The sequence below is a fragment of the Kogia breviceps genome, chromosome 5, assembly GCF_026419965.1.
Source record: "Kogia breviceps isolate mKogBre1 chromosome 5, mKogBre1 haplotype 1, whole genome shotgun sequence".
Taxonomy (NCBI): domain Eukaryota; kingdom Metazoa; phylum Chordata; class Mammalia; order Artiodactyla; family Physeteridae; genus Kogia; species Kogia breviceps.
The window spans coordinates 92,750,479-92,766,458 of NC_081314.1; the positions used below are offsets into that span (position 1 = coordinate 92,750,479).

Genomic DNA, 15,980 nt, shown 5'->3' on the forward strand with positions numbered 1-15,980 from the left:
AATCTAAAAAGGAATATACATTTATACATATATAACACTGAATCACCTTGCTGTACACATGAAACATTATAAATCAACTATACTTCGACTTAAGACAATTTAGTTTTAGACTGAACAGAGAAAAAAAATCTTAACTACCTATTATCTAATTACCATAGAAACCTCCATTACTCAAGATTCTCTTCCTTTTTCCCCTAACTTTCCAGTTGTTAGACACAAAGATTGCTACACTCTTATAGTCAGGAGGGAGATGTTTAAAATATTTATATAATTTTTATAAATAAGCAGTCCATTGATAATTTATTATTTATAGCTACACCCAGGAAAAATGTATTTTTAGCTCCAACTGTGTTTTGTAAATACCCAAATATATACTCAGTCAAACTGATAAAAACACTCACAGTGAAACAAATGGAATGCATAAAATCTAATAAGTTCTTAGTGGCTTATGGACTGACCATAAAACACATCTTAAATTTTATTTCATTGGAACATTTTCAGTAGCATTCCTACTTCACCTCTCAGTAACTCTATATGGTATAGTCTGATTGAGTGACAATGATATTTAATAAGAGGGTCATCAAAATTGATATCCCATTTTATTTATTAGACACATGTGCAGAGTAGCTTACCAAAAACAAACAAAAAAAATCCAACATTTATTCTTGGTGTAAATACGAAAGAACCTAGAAAGGTACACACTACCAATAAAAAGAATATCTAATACTATTTAACTGAAAAATTAGCTATATTCATATGGTCTTAAAATGTATATGAACTTATTGCAGAGACATTTTGACATTTTTTAAGTAATGGAATGCCACTTTACATATGAATTTCAGGTAGAGTTGCTTTATTATATCTCTTTTAGATTATTTGGAAAACCTCACACTGAGGAATATGTATCTTCACAAGTATAAATTATTGCCTAGATCATAGTGTTATTGTTATGACTGCTGTTACAGAAATAGTTTAAGTAACACATTTTGTGAGTAAATAGTAACTTACCTGAAATATAGATGACCTTTTGATCACTTCTTTGACCAAGGGAATTGGTCACTTTACAGACATAAACACCAGAATAATTGAAAGTCAGTGGATGGACAAAATGAAGAGTATTGTCTGAAGCCAATAAACCATCAGGCCACTGTCCATCTAACCTATATTTTAAAAGGCACAAAATTACTTTAAATATCTTCAGATTCTATTCATTGACAGCTATTTAAATAAGATATTCTACTTCCTAGTTGTTAGTGAAAGAATCAGTATCCTTTAGGTAAAAGTCACTATGAAATAAAAGCATATGTTATGAATTTTCATTTTAATAGAGATTAATTAATTGATAAGTCCATTAAGAATACCCATTCTTTCAAAATGTCAATTCATGTAAGTGAAGCTAGGCTAACATATTAGAGGGAATAGGAGGGAAGGAGAGAAAAACATGTGATTTTTAAAGAATTATATTTGGAAAACTGGAAAATTAGAAATATACATTATTTGAAGACATACCCATAGTATCAAAAGAATTAAAATAATTCTCAGTGAATTATGAATCTATACATGGTATATTTACAACTTTCTTAATGAAAAGTCATCATTTTAGTACATGATAATGTTTTAGCACCTTCTGTAACATATTTAAAGAGCAACATTTAATACTGAACAAATAAATCTATACTGTGCCCTATCCAAAGATGGTTAATTTCTAAAGCACCAACAAGGGTCTTCTTATAAAATAATTTCATTCATAAGGTAGGCATCTGTGACAACAAAAACCAATGCACCTTTGGTATCAGTAGTAACTCTTTTTAAATGGTTTCTCTACTAATTGGGCTAAAAGGTCCTATCTGGTGTACACATTATTATAAACCATAATAGGAATAAAATCCCACTATAAGAACTCTAAAACCATTCATTGCAATGGAACTAAGTATACTGTTATACCTCATTTTTCCAACCTTAGGGTATAACCCATGGGGGTAAAAAACCAGTAGGCCTTTATTTTGAAAGTGTTTTTATAGCCCATAAATTATTTTTTAAGATAAGAGGATAAAAAGTGAAGTAAACCCAGGCACTCAACTACTACTATAGTTTGAGTTAAGCAGATTTTCAAAAAGTGCATTCACTCATTCACTCAGCCATCCATTATTTAATTACTAAGAACTTACTATTTACCATACTCTGCTCTGCTGGTGTTGATGAAATGCACAGGTAAATAAGATTTGGTCCTTGCTTTCAATGATCTAAGCACATTAGTAGGAGACCAACAACTAATTACAAAGGGAATAAGAACATAGAACAATGAAAAGGTAGAAAGAAGCAAATCAACACTGGAGAACAGATGGAAGGATTTTGGTCTGTGATCTCAAGTGCATAAAAGAACAATCAGTAAAATCTTTTACAGTTGCTATGACTTTAATTTAGCATTGAAGGATAAAGGTAATATTCTTACATGGTTTAAAGAACAAAAACAAAAACCCCACCATATCTTCTTCTTAAGAGGACTTTGGAAAGAACATTTTTACAAGCATCAGCTTTCAAAAGGTAAACCCCTTTTCTAGGAGTATAAGAATGAATATGAAGTCTACGTATCTTACCAGTTAGCTCTGTACTTTGGGCTCAAAATTCTAACCCCTTTAATTCTGAGAAATATAAAAATGGCTTATAATCCTTTAAAGTTGTTTATTCAAATAAGCTAGAAAAATCTAAATATCATATTAAACTCACAACAAATGACATGCTAAGCACCTTCCATGCTCCTGTACCTATGTTACATGATTTATATTCACTGTCTCTACCCTCACAAAATCTCTATGGGGTACCATTATCAATGAGGAAACAAAGGATTAGAAAGGTTAAATAACTTATTCAAAAAAGACATCTCCAAGTACAGACACCAGGATAAGAACTCAGAATTGTATGACTTTTAGAAATACCCTATCACACATCTTAACCAATGCCTTCTTCCCACATTGAAGAAAATGTAAATGGAAGGCCTTCTCTACTTTTAAAACTTTATCTTTGCTTAAAGACAATAGATTGACCTAATATACTCTTTCCTTGCACCCACAAAATACCACCTAAAGTAAGATTAAAAGAATGAAAAAACGATTAAAAACCAACGTGGAGAAAGAGAACAGGAGGTAGAATTCATCAGATGTTTCAACAAACTTTTAGAAGACAGAAAACAGATGGGGAAAACAATATATGCTTTAGGCCAACGTTTCCCAATCAGGAGTAATTCTGTCTCCAGGGGACAAACCCGGTATGTCTTGAGACAGTTTTGGTTGTCACAACTGGGGGTGGGGGGAGTATGTGCCACTGGCTGTAGAGAATAGAGGTCAGGGATGCCACTAAGCATCCCACAATTCACAAGACTGCCTCCAACAACAAAGATTTATCCAGCCCAAAATGTCAACAGTGCCAAGACTGAAAAGCTCTGCTTTTGGCTGAAGAAGTGCTTGCAGGAGGCATATGAATGAGGAAGCAGCCAATGTGGTCCACTGAACCCAAGATCTGGAGTTTGACTCACTGTACTGCAGAAGGCCAGAGTGAGGCAGAGGGCTAAAAATAAGATCAGTTGAAAGTTGAAAAAACAAAAAAACAGACTCCTCTCAACTCTGTACAGATACCAGGCATTTATGTTTTAGGCAAAATAATGAAGGTTAACTCAATAAATAAACTGAATGGCCATGAAAAAAAGAATTCTACTCTTCAGTAACTGGTATCTGAAGCTCCCCCAGTGAAATAAACTCCTCTCTAGTTGATCACTCGAAGTGGAATCTACCCAGTAGGTACTCTCCACTTAAAATAAAATGCTGAAGAGTTTCCACTCAGCATTTTATTTTAATGCATCACTGTGAAATGACTGGACAACTGAGAAAATTAAGAAATATCTACAAAATGAAAGACCAAACAAACAAAAAAAAGAACCTGGAGGAAAAAAGAAACAATATGTAAGAAGCAGAAAAAACTCTGCAGAGAAAATAATTCTAGTATCTCTAGGAAGAATCCAGAAGATACTGCATCCATAAAATACAAAAAGGATGCTATGAAAATGAACAGAGAATAAGAAAACACTCTTAGAAATTGAAAATATGTCAAAAGAAAATTTTCAATCAGTGGAACAGAGGGATGGAGGAAATCTTGGGAGAACAACAAAAACTGAAAACTAAGTAAGAAAGAATGTTTAGTATATAATAAATAGGAATTCCAGTACAAGCAAACAAAACAAAACAAAGCAGGGTTAACGACCAAGGGAAAAAGAAAGAAGAGAAGTGAAGAGAATCCAGTTGACAGATACAATTCTCTAGACTGAGAAGGTGTGGGACGTGGGGGGAGGGGTGCAAACACTGAGAAATAACAAATGTAAACCTCAGTATAGCAGTTTGAAATTCCACAGATAAAGAGAATTAAGGATATTCAGATAGTAAACTACAGAAGTAAAAAGAAGCAATTATTAGCCTCAGGAAAAACAAACAGCTTTAGAAACAAAAGAAAACAAAATTCCAGTATACTAGTTAACTCTCAGTAAATAATATTTACCTGTCATAGGGAGGCAACAATTACACAGTCTATTTCAAAGTAGCTTAATTTCATTGGGACACTGAAGGTCAGGAATATGTAAATGAGTATGTTTATGTGTGAAGGGGTAGATATAAAATTAAATTTTCATTTTCATAATAAGAACTCAATAGACAGTATTAAAGATTAGTACATTAAGAAGTAGCAGTTTAAGACCGATGATGATAAACACCAGAAGGAATTGCTAATGTCGCCAAAGTAGCCTCCGAGGAACAGAATTGCGGGGGCCGGAAGGTGGGGAGAGGTGGGGCAGAAAAACACTTAGACACCCTTAATTTAATTTCCAGCTCTTAGTGTAATCATATATTACACTGATAAAAATAACTTCCAATATGCATTTAAGAATACTTTTGACTTTTAAATAATTTCTCTTTAGAAGTATCTAACATTATTACCTGCTCCACACAGATTTGAAGGGTGGTGGATTTGCATCAGCATTACACTTGAGATGTACTCCTGTTCTCCCAACAAACCAGTTTCCATCATAGCCTGTTACTGAAACCTCAGGAGCATCTATAAAATAAATGCATTATACAACAGATTATCTTTTGTTAATGATAGATGCAATACACAACGATAAAGCGTTAACATAATACACAACTTTAGAAGTGGTGTATTTTCCTTCTCTCATATACATAAGAAATAAGGAATACAGTACTCAGTAAATACTGGTTGACTCAAACAATGATTGAATGAATGGACAATGAGCACCAAACACTAGGCAGCTATAAGCATGTACAATTCTAGTTATTATGGACACAATGTAAGAATATTCACAAACCTATAATCACCAAAAGCAAAATGTAAGAGTCCTGTTATGAAATATGCAGAAGTATATGAACAAAGAAAATGTAGTTGGTAATTTGATGAGACATAGCATTTAAGTACCAAGTCACTATATAAAACTGTCTTTAAAGAAATGTTTAATTCAAAAGGAAATATCCCCTAAGAGATATCAAGTCAATTACAAAAAATAATAATAAGAAGAAGATTCCTTATAATTAATTAATATCCTTTGGGCATGCAGAGATGTGACAAACTTTCTAAGACTATAATCACAACTAAGGTAAATTATCTGAGGCCTCAACTGTTCTAAAACATTAAATTTTTATTCATGGCCTAAAAGTACCCAAAGGTCTTTTAGCATATATGCAATATAATTAGCTAAATAAGCAATTATCTACATCTACCATCAATATAAATTTATACCTTCAAACTGTAAAATCCAATACTAATCATTCATTCAACCACCATTGCTTAGCTCCTATTAAGTGACAGGCACTGTTTTAGATGTTTAGTATACATATAGACTCTGTATTCACAAAACTTATATTCTAATAGTAACAGGAAAGATGACATTTTAAAAAATTTAACTAAAATCCGTTATGAGGGCCAAGAAGGAAAAGAATAGGATACTAAGAGAAAAGATAAAGAAATGCTATTTATGTATGGTACAGGGACGTTCCACCCTTCTGTGAGCTATACAAGTAAACTAGATAAAGAGTACATGGCCAGATGAGAAGTTAGAGAGAGACCAGGTCAGTTTTTAACACTGCAGGGAAGCCTGAAGTCAATCAAGCAAGGTTTACAAAAAAAGTAGTAAAAAATTAAACTTTTTATACTAAGGTACAATTACCTTAATAATTAAAAAAAAAGTCTGCCTCTTATAAATACAAAGAATTAACAAAACATTTTTTCTAACTTAAAACTGGTAATAAAAAATGTTACTGAAAGAACAGTACAGATATCTGTGAGTTTAAGTTATTTTCAAAGGAGGAGAAAATAGGTAGTAAAGTATCCCCAAAGAATACCTACAAATTTTGAGATATGAATTTTGGATATAAGATTTTACCTCCTTAAGCTTTGTTTACATGTTTCAGAGGGCCCAATTAACAGGAGAAAAGAATACTCTGAGAACATTTTAGGAGTAGGCCACTAAATCTAAACCATAATTATGAAGTTTTACATCAAGAGAAATATTTTTAAACATTTCGAATTTCATTCAGGCAAACAAAAAATAATAGTATAAATACTGAAGAAAATTTCAGTCATTATTAGACACAGGGAAGAAAAAAATACATATGAGAAAAATATTAATGGTACTTACTACCAGGATGTAAATTTTAAAAGAAAAAGGAAAAGTTAAAAGTATGTAAAAGCAAGAAAGAAAAGAAAAATTTTATTTGGATTCTCCAAGTAAGTGAGGAGAAAAGAAGGTACAGTCAGCCCTCTGTATCCATGAATTCAGCATCTGTGAATTCAACCAACTGTGGTTGAAAAATACTCAGAAAAAAAAATTTTACGAAGTTCAAAAAAGCAAAACTTGAATCTGCTGCATACCAGCAACTATTTCCATAGTATTTACATTGAATTTATAGCTATTTACATAACATTTACATTGTATTAGGTATTATAAGTAATCTAGAGGTTATTTAAAGTACATGGGAGGATGTGTGTAGATTACATACAAATATTGATACTATGCCATTTTATATAAAGGATTTGAGCATCCTCAGATTTTGGTAACTGAAGGAGTCCTGGAACCAATCCCTCATGGATACCGAGGGACTACTACTAGGACTGTATTTGCACTGAAGAATACAATGGTAATAACATCCATGTAAGACAGCTTCTCAAGTTTAACCCTATAAATTTTAAAAAGATCCTTAGAACTAGTTTTAAAAACCATTAATTATACCAAGTGTAATGAATATGTGTAAAATTCCATGAATATCATATCAAAAAAACCAAAACAGGGCTTCCCTGGTGGCGCAGTGGTTGAGTATCCGCCTGCCGATGCAGGGGACACGGGTTCGTGCCCCGGTCCGGGAAGATCCCACATGCCGCGGAGCGGCTGGGCCCGTGAACCATGGCCGCTGAGCCGGTGCGTCCGGAGCCTGTGCTCCGCAACGGGAGAGGCCACAACAGTGAGAGGCCCGCATACCACAAAAAAAAAAAAAAAAAAAAAAAAAACCAAAACAATAACAACAAAAAACAGAACATTTCCTTCAAAACAGAACATCACCTAGATTTATGATCTGTGCATGGACGGAAATGACACCAGAACCTAAACACTTCTCCTAATTTTATCTTTAACCTACTTAATTTTCATTATCTTTGCTATATGCTATCTGCACCATCACTTTTTCTCTTGTTCAAAATTTTTAAATGCTACACAAAGAATGTATCAAAAATGAGAAACTTTATAGAAGAGGGGAAAGTATATACACACACATACATATCCACACAAACATACACACCAGAGTATCCCTTAACCAAAAAATAAAAGCACAAGATGGGCCAGGTTTGAACCTTATCTAAGATTTTTATTATCCCAACGATGACTTTGTTTTACCTTTATGAGGATCTTATAATATGATCAATAAAATCAGACTAGAAATAATACTGAAAAAACACAGTTTTCAAACTAATTAAAATGCATCTAGGAAGTAAAAGATCCTTGCTGAAAACACCATGGGTAGCATCAATAAAAATGAATAACAGCTAAATTAACTGGATTGGAGAAGGAGCTGTTTTTCGCCAAGTATTGCACATTCTGAGGTATAAATTTCCACAATTCACCTGTCTAGCTTATTTTTAAGGTCTAAAAATAATTTAAATAATTTAAATAATTTTAAGCTGGCCGGCAACTTTAAAATCATTATCTGTCTTTACAAACATAAGATATGTTCTGTTCTGGTTAAATGGAATTTCCATGAAAATATTCTTTTCTAATTAAGAAAAAATGTCAACAAGGAAAATCTTAACAATATCTGAATATTAAATATTCAAACTAAAGACAGCTTGATACAGAATTATGTCAAAGGGAGAAAATTAAAATAAAATGCATGATGTTTAAAAGGCAAATGTTATCCTTTACTTACACTGTATGTCTAATATGAAAGAATATCGGATGTCCTTTTCCAAGGCTGGATGTTTTACAACACAAGTAATCCGCCTTCCTCTAGCAAATCTGGTAGGAAAAAGCTTGTATTGGCTGACAATTGTTGCTGTTTCATTTGGAAAAGAAGTCGTAGTGGATTCCATTTCTCCAAGATCACCTTCCCAATCAATATGTGCAACTGGTTTTCCAGTGGCTGCGATACAAATGGCTGCTACTGTTTCATTTCCTCCATCAATTAAAGAATCTGGCCCTTTTATCAGGCTCACGGAGGGTTCAACTGTTTAAATTTAAAAAAATTAGTTACATTTCAATCAAAAGCATATTTACTCCTTCCAAGCCACAACTAGCCATATTTCATAAACTTAGAGACAACTGCATATAAAATACACACATACTAAATGCCAACACCAGTTGGATTCTTGGAACGAGAAGATCATGAACCAGGCCAAACAAAAAGCAAGACTTTACATAACCATCACAAAGATGGCTCTCCCTGGTAAAGATACACTTTTCTTTCCAGGGACAAATGAGTTTTCCCCAAAATTAGTATATTAAAAAAATTCCTGCAAATTTGATCATAATTTCCATTAAGAGATTAAAGGTACTACTACTCTGAAAGAAGATTAAAGGTACTATTATTATTACACTAGTAAGCCCATGGCACACGGGCTTAGTTGCTCTGCAGCACGTGGGATCTTCCTGGACCAGGGCTCGAACCCGTGTCCCCTGAATTGGCAGGTGGATTCTTAACCACTACGCCCCCAGGGAAAAGAAAAAGCGGCTTTAATATATAATGCTTCAATTTGCAGCAAAAATGTTTATAACACATTTAATATAGGTACTGTTAAAATGTAATGTCACTAACAGTTTATTGAAATGTACATGCTACCTAGCTTTATCTGGTATAAGAAAGCGCCTCAGCAGGGGAAGTAACCTTAATGTTAGACCCCTTTAATCTACCCTCCATATATATGCTAGCTATCTCTTCATATTTTCCAGCAAATTTTATATGCTCCTTACTGTGTAAATTCCTGAGTACTCACCGTCATGAATTCTTTGGCTCAAGCCTATAGGTTACTGTGTGCATTGTTTTTAATCTAAAAGACGTTTTTTTCATTTCAAAATTTCTAATTGGTTCATTTAAAAAATATTTTAATATTGTCTCAACTTTCTGTTCCTGAGATTCATGTGGTATCATTTAGCCTTAGATTATTATTTTGCAATTCTTCTTTTTCTTACTTTTTACTTTTAGATCATTTAGATTTGCATGCAATTGTATAAATTATTAGTTTTAACTACTGTATGGTTCATTTACTGTTGGACATTGGTGCTATTTCCTGTTTGGTACAAACAATTTTATAAGGAACATTTTCATTCATGTATCTTGGTATATTTGTATAAAAGTTCCTGTAGTTTATCCCTTGGAACTATGTTTATTTCCATTATTTACCAGATAATGCGAAAAAGCTTTCCAAAGTACCAATTTACTCCCAATCTTAGCACTCTGGTTGGTCCAACATACCCACTACAGTTGATACTGTCAGACTTCTTAGTGTCTGCCAACCTTGTAAGTATGTAACAGCATATCATTGAAAACTTGTTTCTAATTTCTCAGATTATGAATGACGTTAAGGATCTTTTCTTGTTTATGAGCCATTTGGAATTTCTTCTTCTGCAAAATACCTACTAAAGCCAATTGTTTTTTTCTTACTGATTTGGGAGAGTCCTTTTCTGATTATATGTGAAAATATCTTCCACCAGTTTAGGGCTTGTCTCCTTACCCTATGGTGTGTTATTTTTGTGTGTGTGTGTGTTTTATTTTATTATTATTTTTTTGCAGTACGCGGGCCTCTCACCGTTGTGGCCTCTTCCGTTGCGGAGCACAGGCTTCAGATGCATAGGCTCAGCAGCCATGGCTCACAGGCCCAGCCACTCCACGGCATGTAGGATCTTCCCGGACTGGGGCACGAACCCGTGTCCCCTGCATCGGTAGGCAGGCTCTCAACCACTGCGCCACCAGGGAAGCCCTATGGTGTGTTTTGATGAGCAGAAGTTTTCAATTCAAATGCATAAAATTTATCAGTTAACTGGTTTTGTATACAGGCACACCTCATTTGATTGCACTTTGCTGTATTATGCTTCATAAATATTGCATTGTTCACAAATAGAAGGTTTGTGGCAACCCTGCATGGATCAAGTTTATCAGCACCATTTTTCCAACAGCATTTGCTCACTTCCTGTCTGTCACATTTTGGTAATTCTCACAATATTTCAACCTGTTTACTATTATATGTGTTATGATGATCTGTGATCTTCGATGTTACTACTGTAAAAAGATTACAACTGGATGAAGACTCAGATGATGGTTAGCATTTTTTAGCAACAAAATGTTTTTTAAACTGAGGTATATACATTGTTTTTTAAGACATAATACTATTGTATCAAAACTACAATAAGGTATCACCTCACACCAGTCAGAATGGCCATCATTAAAAAACCTACAAACAATAAATGCTGGAGAGGGTGTGGAGAAAAGGGAACCCTCTTGCACTGTTGGTGGGAATATAAATTGATATAGCCACGATGGAGAACAGTAGGAGGTTCCTTAAAAAACTAAGAATAGAACTACCATACTACCTAGCAATCCCACTACTGGGTGTATATCCTGAGAAAACCATAATTCAAAAAGAGTCAGTACCAGAATGTTCACTGCAGCACCATTTACAATAGCCAGGGCATGGAAGCAACCTAAGTGTCCATCAACAGATGAATGGATAAAGAAGATGTGGCACATATATACAATGGAATATTACTCAGCCATAAAAAGAAACAAAATTGAGCTATTTGTAGTGAGGTGAATGGACCTAGAGTCTGTCATAGAGTGAAGTAACAGAAAGGGAAAAACAAATACCGTACGCTAACACATATATATGGAATCTAAAAAAAAAAGTGGTTCTGAAGAACCTAGGGACAGGACAGGAATAAAGATGCAGACGTAGAGAATGGACCTGAGGACACGGGGAGGGGGAAGAGTAAGCTGGGATGAAGTGAGAGAGTGACATGGACATATATACACTACCAAACGTAAAATAGATAACTAGTGGGAAGCAGCCGCATAGCACAGGGAAATCAGCTCCGCACTTTGTGACCACCTAGAGGGGTGGGATAGGGAGGGTGGGAGGGAGACACAAGAGGGAGGGGATATGGGAATGTAGGTATACACACAGCTGATTCACTTTGTTATACAGCAGAAACTAACACATCATTGTAAAGCAATTATACTCCAATAAAGATGTAAAAAAACAAAAAGACATAATATTATTGCACACGTAACGGACTATATAGTATAAACATAATTTTTATAACACTGGGAAACCAAAAAGTTCATGTGACTGTTTAACTGTGATATTCACTTTATTGCAATACTAGCTTTATTACAGTGGTCTAGAACTGAACCCACAATATCTCCAAGGTATGTCTGTACTAAGAATTACCTGTCTACTTCAAGGCCAGGTTACTATATATATCACATAGTAATCTGGCCTTGAAGTAGACAAAATTTCTTGTTCTCTGCAGAAATTCAAGAGAGTGACTTATCCCTTCAAATGGTAAGCACTGTTGTTTAACAGTCTGTGTCCACTAATTCCAACAGCTCATGCAGGTCTGCTTCTGTTGTCTTGTTTGTGCTGGCTGCTGCTTGTGGAGTCTTCTTTACTTATATGCCTGGTTATTCAAGCAGATGATATCCTTGAGTTTGAATAATGAAGGTAGAAATAATTTGAGGCTTAGAACGCAGTACCTTTCTGTGTTTTCTTCTGCTAAGCTAGATCCTGAGAACACTATAAAGTCCAGGATCTCCTTAATTTCAGACTACCCAAGCGATATAAACCAGGCCTAGAAGTCTGTAAGAAGACTGGTTTACTACAGGTGTATTACTATTCTGTAAACGTTAAGCCTTTGGGTACCAGGAGAATATAAGAAAGGTTATTAGACATCCCATCTTGAGCAGACTTGCATTCAGATATTTGTCTCTCTCACTTCTCAAGGTTCTCGAAATCTTAGTTCATCATCGTAAGTGTCTCTTCTGAATTGTCAAATGTCCCCAAGGTTGAATACAGATTTCAGCTTTCGGTACTAGGTTTATTTCTATGTTTCTACCTTCTCTTAGATTTGGTCTAGTTATATTCCTCACTATGTTGTTATTTCTTTGAAATTTTCAATGGTTTTTAACATTTCACCTGCCCAACCCCCACCATGGGAGAGTTGATGTGAATAACCTGTGCCATCAATAGAGGCTTTTATCCTTGAGGAACTTAAAAAATTATCTTAAAGTCAATTTTAAATTGTTATTTCTATTTCTTCTGAAGGGAATCAATCTCCTAGTTGTACACTTCATTTGCTTTCTAAAGTTACTTTTCTCATATTCCCCAACATTTAAGTTAACTTCTCTGTACCCTTCCCTGTCTAGTGGTTTTGTTGTTGCTTCCTCTTAAGATGCTACCCAATGCCCTATATACTCTGATTTGGGGGAACATAAAGTTCTCCCGGCCCTGCATCAACGCCAGGATTGTTAAGCTTACTTCTTTCTGTTGGTTCTTTCATCCACCTCAAAAGTTTGCTCTCACATGCACATAGATCAGTACTAAACCAAAGACTTCAGAGGGCCCTTCTGTAGGTCTCTAAAGCACACACATTCTCTCTTTCTCTCTCATGTTCCCTTCTTTCCAGTATTCTGCTCCACAAATTCTAATCACCTGTCCAATCTGTCTCTTAAACTCAGTGAGACATTCTCTAGCATTCTCTACCTGAATTCCTTGTCACTGAGCTGTCACTGGAAACTGCCTAAGGAGGAGGCTGGAGCAATCGTAGAACTCATCTTGTTTATTTTCCTTCTTTCAGGGATCATAATCCTACCATGCCTATTAAGTTGCCTAGTTTTGTTGTTGCTAGAGAGAGAAAGGGTAAATCCAATCCCTGTTACTCCATCATGTGCAGCAGCGGAAATCTTTTTTTTTTTTTAATTACAGAAGTAATATTACTAAAAATTGGAAAATCAAAGAAAACTTATCCACAACTGTAATATCTTAATACAGTCATTATCATATTCTTCCGTTTCCTTCTCTTATTTGTTTCTAGTTTCTATATAGATGTAATCATGGCATACCTACAGTTTTGTGGCTCATTTTATTTTCAAGCAGCAATACTTCTCTTAACTACACTTTTAACAACTATATAATATCCCATATATCAAGAGGAAGTAACCAATTGTACAACTCTTCTGCTATGGGGCATTTGTTGTTCAGTGTTCCCAAAGCTTTTTGCTATATTACATTCCCTTAATTCACTTTCTATTACTACTACTCCTTTGAAACTCTAATGTCACTGCCTAATCTATACACTCAATACTTTTCTTTGCCTATTCTCTTTGACTGATTTAGTAAAATTTGATATTTAGTGCAGTTCTTCCCAATCAGTTCCAAAAGAATTAAGTTCTAATGCCTTCAGGTATCTGCTGCAAGTAATGAATTAACTTCTGGGCTATGCATTTAGAATGATAGTAGCTATGTGCCAGCCTTCGGAGAACTGAAAAAACTGTCACTGAAATCATTTTCTGTATGGCTTGATTCTCACTGTGGGAAAAAGCTGCTAGAGTAATCTTAAAAACTTTTATCTTCTCTTGATATGAATATTACTTTGACAGTTTTTCTCAAAGCTATCTTTTTGAACTCCTCATCTCTATTTCTTCCAATCTCTGCCCTAATAAATACTGAGTCTTAGGTCTTCAGTTACTTTTTGTAATTCTCTTAAAAGCTTTTATCTGATAAACACTACTACCTGGATGAACCCTGATTTTATTTTCTTTTGATACAAAGCTTGACTCTATAGTTTCTAACCACCTACCTGGTATTGTTTGCCTATGTATCCTCCAACTCAATAAGCCAAATGTTGAGTTCATCATCTCATCCTCCCAATCCCCAACATGTTTTTCATTCAGATATGCCCATTTAAATTAATGGTAACATAATTTACTCAATCACTAAGGTTCAAAATCTGTTATTGTTCAAACCTCCCTAGTTTATTATATACAGTCAGTTACAACGTTCTGCTAACTTTTCCTTTGTAGTAGCTCCCTTCCTCACTCAAGTGGCAGAAATTAGCAAATTAACTTCAAGCTTTCATGGCCTCATAGCTGAGGCATTATGATTTCAGGACTCTTCATGTCAATCCATCAAAAACACCAGACTTGTCATCTTAAATCACAACTTTCATCACATTACTTCTAAATCAGGTCTACGAGTTAGGTATTCCTCTAAGCAAGGTGAGAAGATGGTCAAATCAGTGTTTCTCAAACTCTCCTGTGCATAAAAAGTACTTAGGGATCTTGCTAAAATGTAGATTTATCATTCAACAAGTCTGAGAGTGGTCTGTAATTCTGTATTTCTAACATGCTCCCAAGTGATGCCATTGCTGCTGGTTCATGAACCATGCTTTAAACAGCAAGAATCTGGGACTTCCCTGGTTGTCCAGTGGTTAGGGCTACATGCTTCCACTGCAGGGGACACAGGTTTGAATCTTGCTCAGGAAACTAAGATCCTGTATGCCATGCAGCGTGGCCAAAAAAATAAATAAATAAAAAATAAACAGCAAGAATCTGAGAATAAAAGAAGAGGTGAGAAGAAGTACAATGCTGTATACTAAGTTTGCATTTCCAGTGATAAAAAGCTCAAATTCCCCATCTTAATATTTAGATTACTTTAAAGTGGTCCTACTCTACCTTTCTAGCCTTTAATTCTTGTATTTTATATAAATCCTTTGAACAATCAACAAATTACTCAGTGGTCCTGCAGAGGACACTTGGCAATGTTGAGAGATATTCTAACTTGTTGAAACTGAAGGAACTGCTACTAGCATCTAGTGGGTAGAGGTCATGGATGCTGCTAAACAGTCTACAATGCACAGGACAGCTCATCACAAGAATTCCAGTCTGAAAGTTCAACAATGCCAATTTTGAAGAAACTGTGCCTTAATATATGCTGTTTTCTGCCTCCCTGCGTTGGCTCTTTCTCCTCCCTATACTTCTTTCCTTTTTGCCTACCTAAAACCTATCCACCATTCAAGGACTGGCTCAACTAATTTTCTACAAAACATTTCTAAACTACAGAGTTTATTTATCCATTCCTATACCCTACTTAAATAATATTTAGTGTATTACTGCTACATAACAGAAACTCTTACAGGCTTTAGGGATATAAAGTTAAATTTTAAAGTGCACAGTTGCAGTCCACCACAAGTTTATAGTGAAGAAGACATATAATAAGCATTATGTTAATTGCTACAACAAAGATAAGCTCAAGATACAAAGGCAAAAGAGCAAAAAAACCCCATCAAATTGTAGAGGGGTATTTCAAGAATGGCTTCCAAAAGGATGTGGTTTGATGAGTAGCAGTTAAAAAGAAGAATCTAGAAGAGACAGGAGGAAAAAGGTGGCAAT

The 15,980-nt window shown here is 34.7% G+C and overlaps 1 protein-coding gene across 5 annotated transcripts in view; it reads right to left on the reverse strand.

The window, feature by feature from the left end:
* The window catches only part of NECTIN3 (nectin cell adhesion molecule 3), a 133,873-nt gene that overhangs the window by 73,250 nt on the left and 44,643 nt on the right, over nucleotides 1–15,980 (reverse strand). For all 5 annotated transcript variants that reach the window (XR_010840787.1, XM_059063876.2, XM_067034694.1 and 2 more), the window contains exons 3-5: nucleotides 8,469–8,765; nucleotides 4,980–5,097; nucleotides 1,009–1,160 (exon numbers count right to left, since the gene is read on the reverse strand). Coding sequence is in view for 4 of the 5 variants with exons in the window: in XM_059063876.2 (XP_058919859.1) it covers nucleotides 1,009–1,160; nucleotides 4,980–5,097; nucleotides 8,469–8,765 (567 nt within the window). In the remaining variant the exon portion in view is untranslated. The remainder of the gene's footprint in view (nucleotides 1–1,008; nucleotides 1,161–4,979; nucleotides 5,098–8,468; nucleotides 8,766–15,980) is intronic.